General features: G+C 37.8%; 1 protein-coding gene across 1 annotated transcript; it reads right to left on the reverse strand.

Annotated features, from left to right (window-relative positions):
- Positions 1-1336: 1336 nt before the first annotated feature.
- Positions 1337-23842, reverse strand: LOC139729176 (adhesion G-protein coupled receptor G7-like). Its single transcript, XM_071640107.1, is given in 17 exon segments — positions 1337-1518; positions 8534-8931; positions 9972-10038; positions 10361-10638; positions 11510-11619; positions 12471-12550; positions 12553-12682; positions 13045-13311; positions 14019-14171; positions 14833-15018; positions 16860-17006; positions 20061-20182; positions 20681-20794; positions 21204-21432; positions 21726-21844; positions 23458-23601; positions 23604-23842. Coding segments are annotated over 17 exon segments (2808 nt in total). The 5' UTR covers positions 23686-23842.
- Between the last annotated feature and the right edge of the window lie 316 nt (positions 23843-24158).

The following is a 24158-nucleotide window of genomic DNA, read 5'->3' on the forward strand; positions in this document are numbered from 1 at the left end:
TATGCACAGGTGAACTCGTGTAAAGCAAGCGGTATTGTAATGGCATTACACTGCTACATTTCTGAAATATGTGAACCTATGTCATCATCCTTGTTCAGTGAAATTTGTTTAAGTTTTTTCGAACTATTGTTTCTCTGCTCAAGAACCACAATAAATTCCACAAATCTATACACGGAGATGTCGATTTATATACTACATGATGTGAAATTATGAAAATCGTCTGAAATGTCCCTTCAAGGCGAAACCATTATCCATTTTACTCATTATCCATTTCATATTCAAGAGACGGTTTGTCATTAGTAGCCATTTGTTGAATATGAACAGAGAAAAATGGACTGTGTGGATTGATCTCTGTGGGAGCGACCAAGTTATCGGACAAAAGGCCATGTTAAAGGTTATGGACCATAAGATGTTAGGAGAAAACCTAAACACAAATCCTAAACACAAACCTACATTTGTATAGGCTGGCCAATTTGCAACTTTCATTGACAGATCTCATCCATGCAGTGAGACATGCATTGCTCCTTCACGATGACACGCAAACTTGTAAAAAGTACAGTTTGTCATCGTCTTTAAAGTTCGGCATACATGTGCTCAGTCATGCGTGACAATTGCGAACATAATTAGGTATCACGGGTACCGCTGAATACTTAGTCTAGAGATTGGGGGAAATGGTCCGTTCGGACCTGCGCCACCCTTGGTTAGATGGTATGTCACTTCATCTACTTCCAGCGGCTAAGCAAGTCGTCTAATTTCTGGTCCCATGCATGACAAAGAGTCGTTCCATAGATTGTTTTTAGATTTTGTCATTGGTTTTATATGATTTGCTCTGCACTGCCAATACATTTTGTACATGCAGTGCATACATGAGTGGCCCTGTTGTCAATCTTGTTGCACTCTCCATCACTCCATTGACTCTGTGGTCTTTGTATACCAGCTGAATTGTCAGCTTGGCATTCCTGCTTCTTTTGTGCTTGCCTGACATGGCATATCATGACAATGCTGGGTACTAGACTTGTGAAAGTGCTCATTTGCATTACACTTGTTTCATCCGTTCTAAGTGTTGACAGTGATGTTGACCTGTCTCTTGTATGTAAGGAATGGTGGCTAAACTCACAGCCCGCTACTAATAGCAGGTTGAAGTTTTGTAGTAAGCCAGTACTGTACTATAGCAACACAACAGCTTGTTTTCATCTATGTTCTTTAACTTCTGGTGATATTGAACCTAATCCAGGCCCACAACAACCCAGTGCTCATCGTTCTGATCTTGTCCACGACCCTACGTTTCATTATACACATACTGATGTTTCTTCAAATCGTATAAATTGCTATAATGTCAATACCCTATATCAGTTGAACAGCCAGCCTTACCAGCTGCTGCCTCAGCCTGTGTGGAATAGGATTTGCGAGCTTGGTATCGGCTGTCAGCGTCCAACTCACCGCGGACGTAGGCGTAGGATCCCAAGGTCGCAAACCCCGGTATCTTCCATTGTGCCTCCAACGGGCCTCCAACTCGGCCTGTGGAATGCACGGTCCTTGACCAATAAGATTCATGCAGTTACTGATTTAGTTGTAGACAATAAGCTTGATGTCGTAGTCATAACTGAATCATGGCTCTCTGGGGACAGCAGTAGAGATGCTTACACTTTGGCAGATCTTAGATCATCTTTGCCAAATTATGATTTTACTCATCAACCCCGTGTGTCTTCTAGAGGTGGTGGCATTTTTGTACCTTATAGATCGACAGTACGGTGCACTGTTAATACAAACCACACTTTTTCTTCATTTGAGCTGCTTGATCTAACACTGAACCTTACTTCATCCTCTGCAGTTAGGTTATATTGTATCTATCGTCCTCCTCCTTCTACAAGTAACAGTTTCTCAAGTCTGACCTTCTTGGAAGAGTTCCTCACTCTTCTTGAAGGCGCAAGTGTTAGTGATTACTTACCTGTACTCTTAGGTGATTTTAATGTGCATGTAGATGATCCCAATGATAATTTTGCAAAGTTTTTCATGGATCGAGTTGATTCTCTGGGGTTCAAGCAGCATGTCCAAGGTGCCACTCATCGCGCCGGTCATACTCTTGACCTACTCTTCACTAGAGACTCAGATTCTGATATCATCCACCGTGTCAGCATGTTAACTTCGCTACCTTCAGATCATTCTGCAATTGTTGCCTCAGCAAACCTCACAAGGCCGCAGAATCCCAAGAAACAAGTGAGCTACAGAAAATATCGCAACATCGACACGGACTCTCTACGTAGTGACATTGACTTCTTAGTCAGTTCTTCTCTTGATCTGACTTGTCCTTCTGAAGTTGCTAATCAATACAACACCTGTCTCCGTTCTCTGTTAGATAGGTACGCTCCTCTCCAGGTGAGAACTGTAACGATCAGACCTCAAGCACCATGGTTCAATGACGAGATTCGAGAGGCAAAGAGGAGACGACGCCGGGCAGAACGTCGAATGATCAAGTCAGGACTTTGTTTTGATCGGGAACAGTATCGTTACGAGTCTTGTGAAATCACTCTCCTCATCAAATCACTCACTGATCCTTCCTGAACACTCGTCGGACTCTGAACTTGCAAACAAATTTGCAAAGTTTTTTGCTGAGAAGGTATCCAACGTTATATCTGCCTTCCCCGACTCTGTTCCAGTGTCATCAACCGCAGCCTTGGTTGGTCCATCTCAGTTTCAACTTTCAGAATTCTGTCCTGTATCTGATCTGGAAGTTAAGGAACTTATCGCATCACTACCACCGAAGTACTGTAAATTGGACCCAATACCTACCTGGTTGTTGAAGGACACGCTGGATGATATTCTTCCTGTCATTACCAAGTTGTTCAACCTCTCTCTGTCCACTGGTCTCGTCCCAGAACCATTTAAGTCATCTCTACTCCTCCCTCTCCTGAAGAAGTCTTCACTTGACCCAAATGAACTCAACAATTATAGACCCATCGCTAATCTTCCATTTTTGGGTAAGGTTTTGGAGAGGATTGTGTCATCACAACTCAAAGATTACCTTGAAAGATCCGGCATGTTTCCTATTTTTCAATCCGCATATCGAAATCATCATTCGACAGAAACTGCCTTGGTTAAACTTTTCAATGATCTTCTACTGGCCGTAGACAAGGGAAATGAAGCAGCGTTAATACTTCTGGACTACACAGCTGCTTTTGACACTATTGACCATAGTGTGTTACTTCGCCGCCTTGAAAAAGACTTCCTGATATCCGGAACTGTTCTTGACTGGATCCGTTCATATCTTCACAGCCGTACTCAACGAGTCATCATCAATGACACGCTGTCTTCACCATTCCCCCTGACCTGCGGGGTTCCGCAAGGTTCTGTGGTTGGGCCACTCCTTTTTCTTCTATATACCAGTCCATTGTCCAAAGTCATTGAATCCCATCAAGGCGTTCAGCATTTGGTGTATGCTGATGACACACAGATTTATGTGACACTCAAACCAAATGAGACGGCTGAAGCAGCTCAAAAACTTCAGAACTGTCTCGAGGATATCAAAATCTGGTCCTCAAACAATAAGCTTTGCCTCAATGAACAAAAATCAGAGATGATCCGTATATATTCCAAACATAGAAACACCAATTCATTCCCAGATTTAGTTTCTGATAATGTTTCTACCAAGTGTAGTGAATGGGTACGCGATCTTGGTTTGATCATTGACAAAAATCTTACCCTTCAACACCACATTAAGCACATTTGTAAGGCAGCATCTTTTGGATTGTTCAAAATTGGGAAGATGAGGAAACTACTTGACCGACCTACAACTGCCAAATTAAGTCATGCATTTGTTTCTTGTCATCTAGATTATTGCAATTCCATATTTTCTAACCTCCCTCAGACACATATACTCCCACTTCAGCGGGTACAAAATTCTGCCGCAAGACTTGTCTCCCTCTCCAGGAAATCCGAGCCCATAACTCCAATCCTCCGTTCTCTCCACTGGCTTCCCATACATCTCCGCATATCTTTTAAAGTTCTTTTGCTTACGTACAAAATTCTGAATGGGCAAGCCCCCAGGTATCTCACAGATCTTGTTTCTTTACGTTCCATTACTTCCTCAAGATCCCTCCGTTCATCCTCTACAATGCATTTGACTCCTGGACCACGTACTTCCACAAAATACGGTGATCGTGCTTTTTCTACAATTGCCCCTTCTCTCTGGAATTCTCTCCCCGCCTATATACATCAAGCCACTTCCGTTAATCAGTTTAAGACTTTGCTGAAGACTTATCTTTTTAGTAGGTAGTCTTTTGGAATAGTCCAGTTGTGGGTCGGTCGATGGAGGTGCACACTGATTTTGATTTTCATTATTTATCGTAATTATACACTGTATCTATTTTTTATTTATTTATTTTTTGTGGTATTTTTGTACTTGTATTTTGGTATTTTGGTATTATTCTGGTATAAATATTAATTTTTCCGGTTAACTGTGCGCTTAGAAACATCTGTATTAAGCGCCTTATAAATGTATTGTATTATTATTATCATTATTTATGTTTTGTTATGTTATGTTATCGGCTGTTATGTTATGTTATGTTATATTGTGTTATGTTATGCTATGTTATGTTATGTTATGTTATGTTATGTTATGTTATGTTATGTTATGTTATGAAATGTGTTATGTTATGTTATGTTATGTTATGTTATGTCATGTTATGTTATGTTATGTTATGTTATATCATAATATGTTACTAGTATGTTATGTTGTGGTAATAGTGTACTGTAGGGCCTTTTTTATGATGGAAAAATGTGGTTGTAATTTGAAAACATGTACTGTTGTAGGAAATTCGGATGAGGTTGAAGAAGGAGAAATGATAGAAAAGGGTAAAGGCTAGGAAGGAAAAATAAGAAGAGGAGGAAGAGGTCGAATGTTAAAATAGGCGTTTTTTGTAATATGATAAGTAATAATTGTTACATATAATAATGACAACTGTGATATTAGAGAAATTATGAAATGTATATTGAAATTAATAAGCTGTTTGTTTTAAACTGACTTCTATGGCTTCTTGACCTTGTGTAACTCTTTTGTATTGGTAGAGATCCTTGGCGACCATAAATGAAACTTCCAACACTTTTCTCCATCTCATCTTATCGTGAGATGCACCGTGTGATAAAGGTTTTAGTTCAGTTCGGCTTAGTTCAATTGGCATTTATTCACATCATTCCAACAACAACCAAAAAAGAAACAAAACGTAAATGATACAGTACATCGCTATATTTTTATTGTAAGAAAGATTATACAGTTGTTGTTATTGTGACAAAGATTATACAGTATAGAATAAACTAAATATCAAATTACGTGAAATATCCACGAACAGCAATCAGCTGGCAATGTACACTTTAGAAGATTGTTAAAAAAGTAGATACTCATACCTGTATACATAATGTAGATAATCCACCTTAAAGCTAAGCTTGTAGGAAGTGGATCACTTTACACGGGATATGTACTGAATAGCATCTAAAATTGATTCATGTCTAGGCGACAAAAATATCATAGTTGTAAACAATAGTTTTTGTTTAACTATTAAAGGGATACAAACCACGAATTTAGACGGAATTGGATCATGTTTACACGGAAAAGACAAACACAATAACACACATGCACGAATAATGAACGCTTTCATACATAGATACACACAGGACACAACGACATACAAGGAAGAAAGCACTATCACATTACATAGCAACAAAAAATAAGAGATAGGAAGGAGAGAGAAGAAAACGTAGAGGATTATAGAAAATTATGTGAGTCTGCATGATAGAAGATGCCACTCTATTTCAGGACAGGTTAAAACACGAGTAATTATTAACGCATAATTCATTTGATTGGCTAATGTTGCATCTAGAAAGCAAATATTTCCTAGGATAGTATTCAAATGCAATAGATAAAACAGATTCTTTTAACTAGTAGCTAAATTACTACTAGTTTTAGTCCAGTTTAAACAATGTATTCTGAAGATACATTGTTCTCAACAATGGAATATAAAATTCAATTGATCGTCGATTTAGGTACTGGTGCATGTTGATTATTACACTAATTGACAATGCCGTTGAATAAACCGTACATATTTCGTTCTTCCAACATCATCTGTCATATTTACACTATGCCATGGTAACCGATTAGGAATATTGTTTCTTATTGTGAATGAACTTTCTCCACGATGCATCCTTGTCCTGGAAGTTCACAAAAAATTCATGTTTTCATGAAGACTACACATTCCATTAGCTTGATACTGACATATTATGTTTGGGTAGTAATTATTCCCCCTGCTTTCAGAAAGCGGTTATTCAAGTGCTCTTACATTATGCCAGAAGAGTGAAAGCGCGTCGAATTTTCTTTATATTTTCTTAATATTGTTGTCCACATATGACGTCATAACCTCTAGTAGTGTCCTCATCGTAAAGGTTGGCCCGACTCGAACATATTCGGTTCAGTTCAGTTCAGTTAAGTTGGCATTTATTCACATCATTCCAACAACAACAAAATGAAACTAAACGTAAATCATACTGTACACAACTATATTTTCAATTATCAATAGGAATGCTTGGGGATCCCTGTGGGATTCATTTAAGAGTACATTATATAATAATTTTGTTGTGTGAAAATTATTTGCTTCAGAATGGTCTCATATTCAAGTAATGTGCAGTTTAATGTTTCAAGGTTAGCATGCCTGTTCAATGACGGGACATTAAACTGCACATTACTTGAACATGAGACCGTTCTGAAGCAAATGATTTTCACACAATAGATATATAATGTACTCTTCAATGAATCCCACAAGAATTAGAACAATCATCGCCCAGCATTCCCATTGATTACCACTGATCAGTTACTAGCCATTCCCTTTAAACAATGTTTTCTAAGAATACATTGTTCTCAACAATGGAAGATAAAGTTCATTTGATCGTCGACTGAGGAAAATATGCATGTTATTACACTAATTGACAATGCCGTTGAACAAACCGTATATAATTCGTTCTTCCAACGTCATCTGTCATATTTGCACTATGCCATGGTAACCGATTAGGAATAAAGTTTGTTATTGTGAATGATTTTTCTCCACGATGCATCTTTCTTCTGGAAGTTCACAAAAACTCATTTTTTTCATGAAGACTTCACATTCCATCAGCTTGATACTGACATATATTTAGGTAGTAATTATTCCCCCTGCTTTCAGAAAGCGGTTAGTCAACTTTAGTGCTCATTCATTATGCTAGAAGAGTGAAAGCGTGTCGAATTCTCTTTATTATTTTCTTTATATTGTTGTCCACATACATGTATGACGTCATAACCTCTAGTAGTCTCCTCATCCAGCGGTTCCATCACCAAAACTTTAGAAATTCAAAACTTTTGAATTGTCCGAGTTTCCTCAAACTTTCACTGATGTGTTCTACTAATGTTGCTGCTCTCACTCCATCCACATTTCTCTTTGGGTTTTGGTTTCCTTTAATAATTTGAGCCTTAGCCCTTTGTGGAGAACTAAAAAGCGATACTAACCATTCTCGACGAAACAGTGACCATGGTGCCCCTTCTATATTGTGAGTTTCAGTTTCAGTTTCCGTTCAGTTTATTTTCATATTTCTCAAAACATACAGAAAATATTATGGTAACACAAAGTGTTTTCTCAGGAAACATATAACGAATACAATTAAACATTTTCAAGTGTTAACGTCAATTGTGCCAATTAATTATTCTCAGAAACTTGCACAACCATTTCCTTCTCTGTACTTCTTCTAAGTTTTTTTTTATTCCGATATCATTACCATCACCATTCCTAAATGAAAGAAAATATTAATAATCTTTTATTTTCCAAAATGAACTGTCAATATTCCATAGAGACAACGTTTACTATGGGCTATGATGCCAATGAAAAAAGAAAAAGAGTACTTTTGTTCCAGAATGAATTCTGTTTCTTTAACTTAGACGATTTCAAATAGACATTTCATTTTTTTTTTTGGAAAGTTCGAGGTTCCCTCTGGATTTTGGACCTCTGACTTATGTCATATCGTCACAGTATGTTTTATCTGCACATGTCATTCAATATGATAATAATCCCCATCCCCCCCCCCCCCCCCACACACACACACAAACACATACAATTCCAAACAATTCTTGAAAGTACATGTAGAAAGAACTACATCTGAATGAATCAAGATACGGGGAACAACGATGCGGGGAACTCAATTCAAGGTAAACACGGAACACACTCATGTGTTGTCTTCAATGTCTTCATTATTTTCTGTCTTCCAGGATAACGGACCTACTAAACAAAAACATTATCTGATTCTTTGTGGTTTCCTTTGCCGTGCGTAATAATGGGATTGTTATACCATTGTAACTCACTTTGGCTAGTCGACTGTGTCGTACCGTCGATATGACTAGAGTCAGAGAGAGTATTGTCTCTAGCTCTATATTTGCTATCATTTTTGTGAGTTTTAAAAAGCCCAGTTGTAAGAGAAGAGCTCAAGGCAGAGACCGTGCTGATTTTGCGTGACCCGGAACTACTTCCGCCCACGGAAGCGTCCTTCCCAATGCCGCAAGCCAACCCCCACTGTTTGCGCACGACCGGCTTGCGCACGCAGTAGAGTAGGAAGATGAAAAGGCCCTGGAAAGAGTTGAACACGATGAACAGGGTTTGGACGACGTCGCTGATACTGTCAATCAGAAGAAGGTATCCGGTTATCCAGGTGAGACCCAGCAGCACCAAAATGGTGATTGCGTTTTGAACGCGTTCGATGGTTTCGCGACACTCAGCCTGCTTGTCTTTCTTGACCTTTCCGCCCACCTTAGCGGAGAGCGCCAACTGGCGGATGACCAAGATGAAGATGATGACGTCGATTAGCAAGATGACCGCTACTGGGATGAGAAGACCGCCTACTTGCGACCACAGGTCTGGAAAGCAACTGTACGACAAACAGAGGCATATTCCACAACGGTAGGTTTTTGAGCCACAAATAGAGAAATATTTCCGAGACGATTTTTTTTTTCTAAATCATCAGAAAAATTTAGCCTGTGTGTTCGCAAATGCTTGTGCTACAGCTATCCTTGAAGCAAACGAAAGAAATTATATACATATATATTTATGGTTTGCCCTTTAACAAAAACCCAGCATTGGTGCTTTAAAATAGTTATAAAGTGTGGGTTAGGAATAGAAACAACAACTGTAAAAATTTGAATCGGTAGAATCGATGTTAGATGTATTTGTTAAATATACAAAATGTGAACAGTAGTTATAATAAAAATGTTTCCAGACTAAACCGTCTACAGTTACAGTTTATTGAGAAAAATAAGATATCTCCATATATTTTAGGCTTTATCGTGAAAATTTTATGTGATAGGATGTTTCGTGGTACAACAGACATACACATATGCATTAAATGTCATATCTTGATGTTTTTAAATCACTGTTCCCAAAGGTAAACAGGACCTTTAACTAAGACACCTTTCAGATGGATATTGTATCTGCTATAAGCGAGGTATCAAAGAAAAGCATTTAAGTCCAATGAAATATGACAAGGTTGGGAGTATTTTGTCTCTTCTTTTCACTGGCAGGAGGATTTCTATATTGTCTCTCTCACATTCCTTACCTCCAACTTCCACTGGAATAGGATAGCAGTCCGCTTGTGTCATTTATAATATTTCCCTACAACTGCGAAAAATACATCGATGAAATGGGTCCAATTTAAAGAAAAATGTATAAGGTCATACCTGCGTCCTTGAAGGCCACATAGTATCGGTGACGACTTTTTGTTATTTTTGTGTGATGTATTGATGACTTCTTGTTCTCGTTTCCCATCATCCGTGCCTTCTGTATCGATGTTATGGAATGTTGATTACGGAGTCATGAAGCGTTTTTATTACTTTAATATAAAGAATACTCGGACCAATGATCATGACACAATAAAGCAAAACAAGAAAATCTTAACATCATTTGTATACTTACACTGTACGCCTGGTATATTTGTCTCTTGCAATGGCCCCATTTATGATAACTCCCAAAGCTGGGATACCTGTGTAAATGTGATGGACAGGAAAATTATAAGAGAAATGCGAATGCAATAAGGAAATGAAAACCATGACAGCGTGAAATCACGAGGAACACATTCGTTGCTTTTTTTTTCCCCGCGAAATTTTTTTAAGGTTTTTCTCCAACCGACAAACTAACAGTCAATTCTGAATAGAATTTTGATGGAATCGTGTACTTAACTTACGGCCTACACTGAAGTAAAAATAACGTCAAGGAAATTTTGATGTGCTAACCATTATGATATTGGCTACATATCAAGCAAAATTCTAATTTGTATCATAATTATGATTCTGCTATAGCCATACCCCATGCTGCAAGAGCCGCCTTCTGCAGGAAATTTGGCACGTAGGTGTTGAAGACTTGGACAATGATGAGATACGTGTTGTAGCCCTCAACGCCCATCCAAGCAATGGATGACAACATGAAGAATTGGACCAGTCCGGCTAGGGCGCCACAAGCGGTAGGATTTGCCCTGCTCTGTTCAGAGTCTAGAGAGCTCATGATGAGGTAAGTGACGTAAAGACCAATCAACGTGACGCACAGGCACATGAACACTTGATGGCACTGCCTTTCTCTAAGCTTCCTAGGAATGAAAGAAACAAAAGCGTTTCAAAAATAAAGGTTTTAGCTTATTGAACTGCAGTGGTATGTAGCTATCTAACCAAAAATAGAAGAAAAGGAAATCATGCTGGTGCTACGGAAAAGTGTTACATGTGGATACTAAAGATGAAGACACTTATGGCCAGCGAAATATCCCATAATTCAAAAACTCGGTTTGTTGACCAATAAACTTAAAGTTTATTGCCGAAAAACTTAATTTGCCGCAGAAACACATTATAGTTTTGTTTGTTTGTTTGGTTGGTTGGTTTTTGTTCGTTTGGTGGGGTTTTTTTTTGAGAGAGAGAGAGAGAGAGAGAAACTTTGTATCTCGACCGAAAAGTAAGTTTATCCATAAAATTCGTTTGTCGATAAGTTTTTCGAGTTTATCACCTCCGGGATTTTTGGATTATCGTATGGCAAGCCAAATATCCAATGAATCAATAAGCTTGGTTTATTGACCGATGAACTTTAGGTTTATTTTCTGAATTCTAATGTCTCAAAAACTAGGTGAAAAACTACATTTATCAGGCAAAAACACTAGATAAACTTGGTTCATTACCGGCCAAAAAAAAAATCGAGTTTATGCGACATTTGGCTTACCATGCACTCGGCAAAATAGTGTGAAAATGGCTGCAAAAACAAGAAATTCATAAGTCTTCTAAGGTTGACGCCTTTACAACCTCTTGTCTTAATCTGATCAAAATCGTAATGAAATCGCTCTTCTCAATTTGACTTCAGTCCCATGTAAAGAAAAAAAGATGGTTGTTGAGTAATATTAACAGTACGCTTCTATGGCGAGTTCTGTCATCCTAAAAGAAAATGCCTTTAGTTCATTACTTGTAGTTGATTCTTACTTGTTAGAGAGATACGTAGCCAAGGCCACAACCAGACATACGATAGATACTACACAGCCAATGTAACTCAGTGCGCGAAGTGCTGGGTGCCCAGACGACTCTCGGGTGTCCTACGATTTTAAGAACCAAAAAACAGTGAAATTCAGATGATAAAAAATCCTCATCTGGTAATACCAGAATAATCGAAGCACTCATAGTTAGGATATACCCCCCAAATATCAATAAGCCTAGATAAATTATAAATCCCTGCCTCTTTTATTGTCTCCACCTTCTCATATAAGGCATCAAAGCACTCATCTTCCTTCTCATATGGCTTTTGAGATGTTCCATTCCAGATATGAGGCATCACTCTGAACTAAAGATGTGTATATCTGTGTGTCTCTGCCAGTGTGTATGTTTGTGTGCGTGTATGAGTATGTGTGTGAATGTGCGCGAAACTAATTCTAAGTTTGATCAGGCCCGTAACTACTCTCTAAAAAAAAAATCGAGTGAAAATATTCACTTTTAAAGGAGTGAATACAAAAAAGAGTGAAATTAGAGTGAAATTGGAGTGAATTTTGAGTGAAAATGTTCATTTTCACTCATTTTGGAGTGATCTCAGGGATCACTGGAAGATTTTTGAGTGATCCCTGACGTCACTAAAACGAGTGAAAATGAACATCTTCACTCAAAATTCACTCCAATTTCACTCTAATTTCACTCTTTTTTGTATTCACTCCTTTAAGAGTGAATATTTTCACTCGATTTTTTTTTAGAGAGTAGGATTTTTAATGAAGGATTCAGAATCAGAAAAAGTGTGCCTTTTTAGTTCGAGTTTACATGTATGTTCACTTCCGTTATTTTACACATTTGGGTTCAAATGATATATATGTATAATATATATATATATTTCTGATTCCACTTCCGGTTACCTCCTCTCCCCCCCCCCCCCCCCCCCCCCCCTTTCATCCTTTTAACTCACCATCAAAACTGCGAAATTTGTGAGATGGTTGCAGGAACAGGTGTGGAACTCCGGTTTGCTCAAATTTCCGCGATCAGTATTGAGGGTTCCGAAGATGGGCCCTGGGTCACAGTGTCAAAATCTGTTGTCTGTTGTACATACTCACAGCCTTTGGATGACCAGTCACTGATGGTGAAATTCCAAAAGACGCACGTTTGGTTCTCGTAGTCCGGCTGCAGTCAGAATCAAGTAGAAATAATTTCACGGCACTTTAATGATATTCAATTAATTTCAATTCAACTTAATTTGTTTTCCTTTTTTCCAAAGAGTAAGGGAAATTAACAATGATCTTGGGTATACATTCTTTGACTGCAATATGAATTATTGAATAAGCGGTACATAATATGAATGAATGCATACAGGGTTTAAAACCAAATTTTGCATTACAAAGATGTATTTACGTTCCGAGGAAAAAAAAATCAATGGTCCATCAAAATCGTAGTGCTTTTATATTATTATGTACATCTTAACTAGTCTATCCGAAAACTTGGTCAAGTAGTGTTTAAATTACCGGAGAATGAATGTGCTTTCTTACCTCCATAGCGGTGAATGTTAAATTTATGGGCTGGGCAAGGTTCTCCAACTTGACATCGCCGACACTCAACGAAATCACGGGCGTATTCGCAGTACGATTCACCGTGGCGTTTTTCTCGCTGAAAGCAACGATCGAATTGGAAATGAACAGCCGGGGGGTAGAAAACACGTTCATGATTATTTTGATGTTCTCTCCGCTGGAATTGCCTTGACTAGTATCAGATGACGAAGAGGCTGCAATACTCGAAATTGCCGGAGGGAGGGCCACCTATAAACAGAACAATAAAAGTGCATGATTTATGAAGGGAGTTATAATAGTATGTTCCTTACTTTTGAACGTATGAACGTCTTCCGTGTTACTTGCTGCACCATCTTCGCTATCATCCACGAATTTCCCTATCGACAAAAAGAGCACAAAAAAAATGAATATGCACCCACTTGGGTATAACATAGCGTAGCTCAATGAAGATCTCAATCCTTTGCTCTATGACATCTTGACGAATAAAGCAATACATGTGCAGCAGACATGTAGACTGAGGAATAAAGCTGAGTGAACAAGAGGGAATTATATAACTTGAAACGTCTGGCATCATACATCTAGACCAGAATCTTTTGCATCAGGGAGAGGGCAGTAGGGGCAGATGTTCCTTCAGAAATTTTCAGAATTTTCTGTGGGATAGATATAACACAAGATTGTCTTCACTAATAGAAATTGTCCTATGAATAAAAAGAAAGGAGGTAATACGTTGCCCCCTACCCCTATACCAAGCAACAACAACAAAAAGGACAATCAAACTACTCTACGTACAACGTACCTTGCGTCCTACCGCATAACTGCAGAGAATTATACTGCACATATTCATATAGTCATTATCTACTTTGGTACCTTATTGTGTTTTGATCGCTTTAGTGAAAAACTGATGTGCCTTGTTCTCCTTATCACCACTATAATTTGCCTACGTCTAGTGACGTCACCTGCGCAATCAAGTCTTCGATCTCTTCAAAGTCATCTCCACCGCCAGCTGTAGTGTTCAAGATGATCCGAGACTGGCTGTAATCTGCAGCACTGTCTCCTGTCACTGTCAAAACAGCGCCCTCTTGCAAAGTTTCGGCTCGAACAGAAGCGACCTGGAGACACACATACATTATGTACACAAGCAGGTAAACAATAATTCAACAAAAACAACATGATAGATGTACAGCCAACATGTACTACAAGGTAGATGACGTAATACAAACTACTCACTCCATTTATGTTTTGTTGACTTTGACTCAATGGCTAAAAAGAAAAAAACGGCGAATAATTCATAACTTATGAACTGACTGTCTGATTTTTCCTCAAATTTTCAAGTAGTGTTTTACCAATCTCTCTGCGTTCGCTAATCAACATAGGTTTAGCTTACTTGTCCCGGAAACATGTCTTCAATACTCGGTGACAGAAATATCTTTTTGTAATGTTAAACGGTTAAACCACATGAGCAGTATTATTATGAGCTGTATTCTCCATAATCAGTATGAAACACACGACAATAAACAGATTACATATTTGCTACGGTCCCTTTTCGTACCTAACGGTTTATAATTTGTTTTCATGTACATGTACTATGTTTTGAAGTACGTTTATGTCATTCTTACTTCATGATGCATAGACAAGAGGAAATAAGTAAATGAAATGAATTTTTTATCATCGTTATAATTATCATATTATCATTATGAAATGAAATGAAACATTTGTGTATCTCTGCGTGTGTGCATCTAGAGGTGTGTGTGTATTATTTTGTTTAAATACCTGAACTACGACATTCTCCTCTGCAACGTTGAGGGCTTCTCCGTCTTCAACTTCCGTGTTCCTCAGCTGCTGTTCGAAGGCGGTGACGATGTCGGAGATGGCGTGGTTGTCTTCTTCCGCGTTCTCTAGCTGAGAGCTTTCCACGGCGGCGATGTTGCTGACAATTCTTACCACTTCCCTGGTCACCTTGGTATCATTTTGATTAGAAAGAGAGAGAAAAATGACTTTTTGAGCATTTCGCTGATTACCCACGTAAGCTTGGGTCGTGGTGACGCCATATTAGAACCATCACGCATCAGGCTGGGGGGGGGGGGGGAGGGGCAGTTTCCTGCACTTTTAACATTATTACCACAAGAACTAAGTACTGTGCAAATTTATGGGGAAAAACAGTTAATATGGCATGGTAGAATCATGAATTTTGATACATATTAACTTCATTTTAGAAAGTTTCACCTTAGAACGTCAATAATTTGAAAAGTTTTCATAAGAGTTTAGAATCATCATCATCGATGGAGATTTTGGATATATTAGTTATTACTGCGTGTGTCATTTAAGTTTATAGCGTACATCGAGACGTTCGAGAAATTTAGCACAGGTGATCCAATATTCTCGTAACACATAAATCAGATATTTCACTAGATTTATTTTGAATCTAGCATTGTCAGGACATAGGCCTATTTGTCGGGGAGAATTATATTTTGTTTTGAGCATATTGTACCAATTGGCCAATGTTGCAATCACATCAACTATCGAGAATTCATTCATACGTCAGCTCAGTAATTGCTGAAATGAAGTGAAAATCTGAAAGAATGTACCTATTTTGCCAGCCTGCCTCTCTAAACTTCCTCAGTCGTCAATACTTAATTGAAAGCTTCTATATTTTCTTCAAAAAATAAAAAATAAAAAAGATAGTGCACGTTCTGTCTTACACACCAACATTTCACGTTATGCTTTGAGTTCGTGTGATACAACACCTATAGATTCTTGTCATTTGATTGGTTGCTTGCTATTGATCATTCGTCCCACTTTACTATTATGTCATCATTCGTGCAATTTTTGCTCCATTTACCGTGCAATCTTGGATCCATACGATTTGCTCCATTGCCAGAACGTCGAGAGCCCGGTACACTTACGCATGTAAGACGCTTGCGTTTGCAGTGTTCATGCGAGACAGCGCGCTAGCGTAAAGCGCTCAGCTCAGTGAGCACTCTCTCGATCTCATTAAGATCCAGCACATTCTCTTTTGTTTCTAAATTCATAAAGCATCAAATGACAAGGATCTATTGTAGGTGTTATACAAAACAAATAATACGTTTTTCATTCGTACAATGGACAGAATATTTCATTTGGTGAAAGATTAAATTATCAATCCATTCAACTCGGCTCACCTCGTTGAATGGATCATTTCATCTTTCACCTCATGAAATATTCTGTCAATTGCACTCATAAACATTCATTGTTACCTCCGCCAAGGGAGGAGGTTATGTTTTCGTTACCGTTGGTTTGTGTGTTCGTTCGTTCGTTCGTTCGTTCGTTAGTTAGTGAGTTAGTTAGTTTGTCCGTGTGCAAAATAACTCAAAAAGTAGATAACGGATTGGGATGAAACTTGCAGGAAAGGTTGAGAATGACACAAGTACCAAACGATTAACTTTTGGTAGTGATCCGAGAATTTGGGGGGAATTTATGAAGGATTTTTGATATTTTGGCAGGTAGGGTCAATGAACTTGGGAGTTCAGGCTGCGCGTATTTGAGGTTTGCATGCGCGCACTAAAGTGCGTGCTCTAGTTTCTGCTAGGGCGTGGCGCGCCGTGTAGTTGAGGGTTTATGACGTAACAAAGGCTTCTATATTGGGAAATTGGGCGACTTTCAGCACACTATAAACACTTTCAGCATGGTGCCAAGTACGTATGGGTGGAAATCACTGATATCTCTACTGGAAGAACAAGATCAGTGGTGGAAATGAGCTGCATGCTTGGCGGAGGTCTGCGCTCTCAGAGTGCTTTTCTAGTTTGTGTATAATTCCATACCTGAGGTTCTCCAGTACTCAAGTTAGCGATGACGGCGGTGATATTTGCGACCACCGCCACATCTTTGGCTGTGATTGTGCTCGAATCAGCTGTTACAATGGCCACGTGACTGCTCACTTCATCGGCTGTGTCTTCCGTGACACCATCCTGGATTTAAATGAATAAATCTTCCTTTATGTCAAAGAATGGAAATTTGAAGCTTAGGCGAATTTAACCTATGAAATTATTTTTAGTATTCATGTCACAATAAACTCCTAAGAAAATGGCGACAATATAACGATGGTGGCGATAATAGGCACCTACTAAGAATGATGACAATGATACCTAATCGTAACGATGTCACATCTTCATCCTTTCCGCACGGAAACCTGATGGCCTGCGTATTAAATCTATAGGCATTTCAGAATTCAGTATGGAATTGGTTAATAGCACGTCGGCACCTTTCATATCGTATAATGATTAGAGAGGGAATCATATTTATTAGAAAAAAAAATTAAAATGGTTTTTGTGTTTTCAAATTGTTGACGATTAATCGATATGACATCTGTTGTATTGGGAAATGGAGGCCTAACTGTAAGATAAATGAAGAGTTCAATAGTCATCACGGGGACATTCTATATGCACTGCGTATATACGTGTATATACCTTTAAAAATCACGATCTCCCGATGTAGAGATTATGTGACAAAAGCGCAGGGCCTCCTTACACATAAAAGGTGTAGATTATGACCTCGACGCACTGACACTTTTGTGCAAATAGCTTTAAAATCAATCTTTTTCTAACGGTATTGTACCTGATAAGTAATAATGTTAATGATAATAATAATAAGGTCTTATTTACCCAGGGTAGCCTCTTCAGTGGTGCACTGCTCTACCAGAGGGCCCTGCCATTATTATTACCCTAGCGTTGCCAGGTACCCATTTATACACCTGGGTCGAGAGGGACACAGTGGGTAAAAACATCTTGTCCAAGGACGTAAGCACTGGGCGGGATTCGAACTCGGGTCCTCCGATCGGGAGTCGGGAGTCTTACCCACTATGCCACAGTGCCCCCATTGTGGCACTATGAAAATAGCCAAAGTGATTCCCTTTTTTTTTTAAAGGTGATTCTCAAGTTTTAAGTAATCATCGACCCATTTCAATTTTACCTTGTTTTTCTAAAAATCCTCGAAAGAATAATGTATATTATTAGATTGTACAAGTTTTTATTGTCCAAAATTGTTTTATGTCCGAGTCAGTATGGTTTCCGAAAATTGTTTTCAACTGAAATGGCTATTACTGAAATACAAGACCGAATAATTAAAGAAATAAAAGTTAACAAAAGTGTAATTGGAATATTTATGGACCTTTCAAAGGCTTTTGATTCTCTTTCTCATTTTACTTTATTAAAGAAATTAGAGTATTATAGTATTAGTGGTATTTGTTTGAAGTGGTTTATGTCTTATCTCTCTGGTAGAATGCAATATACTGTTTTTGATTCTGTTTCTTCTGATTTTAAAACGATTTGCACCGGGGTCCCACAGGGGTTGATTTTAGGTCCTTTGCTTTTTTGTTTTATATCAATAATATTGTTAATTCTTGCCCTGATTTTGATATTATTTTGTATGCTGATGACACCACTATTCTTGCTTCACATAGTAATATAGATACTTTATATGATATTATGAATATAAATGTGTTTAAAAATGTGAATTGGTTTCAGTGCAATAAGCTGTCATTAAATGTAGATAAAACTAATTATATGTCATTTCAAAAGAAGAAGGGAAATGTGCAATTCATAAATAACATAAAAATATATGGAATAATTCAATGTAAATCAGTTCAGTTTTTAGGTATTATTCTGGATGAAAATATTGACTGGCGTGGACATATAGAAAATGTATGCAGAAAAGTTGCGCAGTTTGAAGTTTGAATTACCGTCTTTTGTTTTATTTTCTCTTTACAATTTTTTTATATTACCTCATTTGTTGTATTGTAATGTCGTATGGGGAAACACTTTTAATTCCAGACTTGATAAGTTATTTAAATTACAAAAGAAAGCAATTCGTAATGTTACAAAATCTCCACATTTAGCTCACACCTCTCAGTTATTTAAACGATTGAATACACTTAAGTTGCATGATATAAATAAACTTCAAATAACTTCTTTGATGCAACGTTTCCACACAGATACACTCTCTCCTTACATTATGAATATGTTCAGATTAAATTCAAATATACACACTCATAACACACGGAGCTGCAATAAAGTTCATCAATGGAATTGTCCTAGTACGAAATTAAAACAAACTCTTCGTCATACAGGACCAGTTTTTTGGAATGCAATAAACCCAGATAATTATGATAAGCAACATAATAATTTATTTAAGAAGCAGTATAAAAGACATCTTTTGTCTTTTTATTAGAATTACATTGATGTATTTATTAATCCCTTTTATGTTCATTTCGTCTTTTGTTTTGTTTTTTGTTTGATATTTTTGTGTGTATCTTCTGTATAAAGCTGATTTATGATCTTTGAAAATAACTTAGATTCCAATTCTACATGATTTGTAACAACGGTTTACGCGCGCCTACAGGCCTTATTGGCTTTTTATGTGTACACCATTTTCCAATTTACTTGTTCCCTTTTGTAATCTGGAACAATTTATGACTGTAATTCTGATGTCGTTGTTGTGTTTTTTTTATATGTCATTGTTTTTATGTTCATCTGTAACACTGAATGCTTCATGTTGTTTTTATTGTGATTGAAATGGAAATGGAAAGAAACGAATTGAATTGAAAATTATATAGTATACTCATTGAATGTTTTCTTCTATTTCACCAGAACATACAAAGACAGCATGAGGAGTAGTCAGCAACAGAACTATACTTCAATGCAAAGCTGTTAGAAGGTGCGAAAAAAACTCACGATGAATACTTCATGTATAACGACAAAAAAAAAAAATGAATGGTAATGGTTTGCAAAACTCATAGTTATTAACCTTTTCAGGCTGTGTGTTTCTTTATTCCCTGCTGGAAAGAACACAGTGTTCCATAGTGTGAGAAACACAGTGTGAACACAGTGTGAGAAGCACAGTGTGAATGTGAATACAGTGTGAAATCCCTTCACACTGTTAAATTCGAGCATTGTAACAGTGTGAACACAATGTGAGTCATCAATTCACAGGGGAAGGTATAGGTGGCCTAGTTAGTCAGATACTACCTGTTGGATTTCCGTCAGAACTTCTGTAACATTTCTGACGTCTCCGCAGTTGTCGGACGGCTTCCATGTCGCCTGAGAAATTTTGTCTCCGGTGCAGACAGCTGTAGCTATTGGCTGGTCGGCTGAAATAACGGATCCATTCGAGTAATTTTGGTGTGAAATGCAAACAAAGTTTAAATTTATTCCAGATAACTTACAGATTCCTAGTACTCGTCGTTTCTACACTGAAAACAATATTTCGTTAATATTTCCCGTGCATATACAACAAGCAACAGAGTTATCTACGCCAGTGGTTCACAAAGAAAGCCAATCATGGGCGGTAAGGTTTTGGCAAAATATGATGACCGCAAGTTACAAGCCAAAGTGTTAGAATGAGAAACTGGCTAAATGATCCGACTGACTGATTAAAAATATAACAAGGGAATGTATAAACACAACAGATAATCTAGGAAAAATAGAGATAGATTGCTTAATGTTACTGTCATGAGGCATCATTGTTTATGTTTGTCACTCATGCCATAGAAATCGAAACGATTTGAGGCTTCGTGGCAGCTTGAATGATTTTGTCCTCGTCTGTCAGTGACAGTTTGACTTGTCAGTATTAAGATAATAATTCATACCATTGGTTGTGTAGAATGGACACGTTTCGTTGGATGACGTCATAAAGCCAAGTTCTCCTTGTGGGAAGGACACATCTCCGTATTCCGAAGTCCAAGTTAAAGGGTAACAAATCACTGCATTTCAAAACACATGTGTTCAATCAAAATGCAATTTTAAATATTTCAGCTACATCATAGGAAAACAAGAAATAAACTATTCTAATATTACAGTGACAATAATTATGACACATATGTGTATTAATAAATAAAATTTATAACTTTTCCCAACGTATTACAGAAACATAGAAACCTTTTCAGTGCTAAGACTTCATAATCCCCATTTTGTGCAATCATAACTTCACGAACTATCTATGGAATCTCTTGGTAAGCCTTTAGGTTTCAGGTAGACAAAAGTGACTAATTCATCGCTGCTAACCATGGCTCGAACCCAAGAGTTTAACTTACAGGAATTATCAAGAATACAATTAGCAAAATGGGCAATGGACAATAAGTAAAATATTAGAAGATGACTATCTATACTCACCCGTACTTGTAACCGTTGCACGTGATGCATCGAAGAGACCGTCGGAGGACTGGGCGATTTCCATAAGAGCACTGCTGACTTGCCGCTGAAGCTCTGTGGCTGACATGCCGTCATCGCTGCTGGCGTAAATCACCACGTCGGCTACGACACTGCCTGGTCGCAGACTAGAGACGACCACGGAGGGCGAAGCGTTGTCGAAATCGTCACTGTTCACGAGGCCGTTTATCACCTGAACAACGCAAAAGAATGTAATGTTTTGCATAATCGATGGTGGCCACCATAGGTTACGCGGGTATTTTCCTGAGAGAGTATGATATTCTATTATCGCATGTTTTATCTTACTGTTGACGTAGCATAAAAGTCTGCGAGAGCGTCATCATTGTGAGAAACCATGAGGTACACGCAATAGTTCACGGTAAGTCTCTCTTTCACCTTTTTTTTTCTTCATATCTAAGTATTAATGTCATATTCAAGTACAAATTTCACTTTTTCATTGTAGTAAAGACAATTATCGTCACTTACAAAGTCGCTAATGAACTGGCTGTGATTCATGTAGGTGTCGGAAAATTGGTCGGAGAGCTCTTGAGGGCGCCCTACTTGTTGGTTGAACACTAGATTGTTGACAGCCACGTTGGATAGGTCTTGGGGGAAAAGAGAGAAATGTATCCCTTCTTTGGCAAAACACAATAGAATGCATTTGAAGTTGTATCCTCATTTTATCATTTCTTCCCCTTACGAACACGTTTTACAAATACCGGTAACAATAACAAGATTCAAAGTAGAATATTCCACTCATAACGAATAGTAGTTAACAGCGAAAGTACGACACAGGTCTACGATTATAATCACTGCATCGACAGCTGGAAACAAAAGACAGTGAGTGCAGGACTCCTCTCATTGTTACTATCAATGTGACTGTGACGTCACTTCTGTCCATGTTCCGTTTTACTTTTCTCAAAAGGAGCATACTTAATGTAGATTGATTTTTGATCTTCAACAATTTGACAATTACTCGGATATGTTTGTACACATGGATACCGAATTATTGACGATACATAGCATGCCCTATTCCACAATAAGCATTGCAGAGGTAACAAATGGGTGTCATACATCACAAGAATTAGAAGACGAAGAGACGATGAGGAGGGGTAGGGAGAAGAACAAGGAGGCGAAGGAGAAAATCCCGAAGAGGACATGTTTACAGGTCATAGTCTCATACTGCCTTGTGCTCAACACCGTAATAAAGATTAGAAAAAAAAAACTATGAAACTTATTGATGTGCTATTGTCTGTTGATGTCTTTTTTTAATACTTTCGAAAAAATCAAATCAATCTTAACATTAGATTGATATTGATCAGTGTTTTAGTCGTAGTAGCCATGGCAAAAGAAACCATGGATTTATAAATACATGATTGAACAACTCAACTGAATAATTATTGCACTGATCGATTCAGTTGCTTATTCATGTTGATGAATTTGTCAATCTGGTGCAATGGGAAAAAAAAAATCGACGGAAATTGTCATCAAGATGAATAATTACGCAGTACCCGCTGCATGCTATGAGGATTAGAACCAGCATTGGCTGCCGCGTGGAAGCTCGACGGTCTGTTCGATGATGCAGATGGTTGTAGGTTCGAATCCTGCTCGATTGTGTATGGCAATGATTTGTTTTGTCATAGCTACTACAAAAACACTTATGAACCAATGCTTATTTACGTCGATGTAGGGCAATTTGTTAATCAGTTGCAATAAAAGCTACTCGACGCAAAAATTTCATCAATTTGAATAAACATTCTTATCATTCTAATTTCATGTCATATGATAAGAAATATGTTAAATATTAATTTCAATACTTCATTTAAAAAAATCGTATGGAACTTCAAATTCATAACTCTGTTATCTAAGAGCTGATTTCTATGCAGGTTTTGTCATTCTAAACGATTTCAATCTATTTGCTAATGTCCATAGGCATATGGAGTCGAATTACTTCTTGGATAATACAAGTTAGGAAATAAAAGTGAAAAACATTCGACATGACGTCATAGTCCTGAGACCGAGTAACCTTTTAAGAATTACATTTTTGCGAAATGGGGGACAAAAAAACTACTTCTACCAACAGAGTAGATAATGAGATTAAACATAATGGCAAGGAGCTTTTTTTTCATCATTATTCACAGGCGTAAAGGCACTTTAAGCGTACTGCGCTACGACTTAATTGCATTAACTTATCGTAATGATTATTGTCTTCTCTCACTCTCAATGGTGACGGCTGCTTGAGCGGTAGCCACGCTTGGTCCCTCTCTTCCTTGCCCAACGCATCGGTAATACCCAATATCTTGTGGCGTCATGGCGGGGATGACATAGGATTGTCGGTTTGTCGTCATCTTGATTGTGACGTATCTTTCTGCCAGTCAAAGCTTAATACATGGTTAAAGGCACACGTCAATTCGACTCTCATGAACTGACTGACTTCCTGGCTCATGGGACTCAGACGGACCTGTACAGGGGCTTTGAGTTTAAGACGAAGTGCATATGAAATAATCATCTTTGTCATGTCAAATTAATGATATAGTGTAGATCTGATTATGAAGTGAGGAAAGCAGCACATATTGAAACAAAAGTGATATACCTCTTTCCATTTAAATTTCAATTCAACTTATTTTCATATTTCTACATAAAAAATGCATTAAATAATTAAAAAAAGAATGAAATGATACATGATACGTTGATTGGATGTGCAGTGATATATCATTAATATAGAGGTTGAACGTCAATTTATTAAGACTAGAATATATCTAATAAAAATATGAAACGCAGAGATATTCGATCAGACTTTCTTTGAAAAAGAAAGAATTGAAACAAAATTGTAACGCGTAGATCCCAGTAGAAATCGGGTTTGGTTAAGTTACATGGAAGTCCTCTTTCGAGACTCCTGGTGATTAAGAACTAGAGTCA

This window comes from Diadema antillarum, unplaced genomic scaffold (assembly GCF_040938485.1).
Source record: "Diadema antillarum isolate AM-2024a unplaced genomic scaffold, OU_Dant_1.0 seq00000222_RagTag, whole genome shotgun sequence".
NCBI lineage: Eukaryota > Metazoa > Echinodermata > Echinoidea > Diadematoida > Diadematidae > Diadema > Diadema antillarum.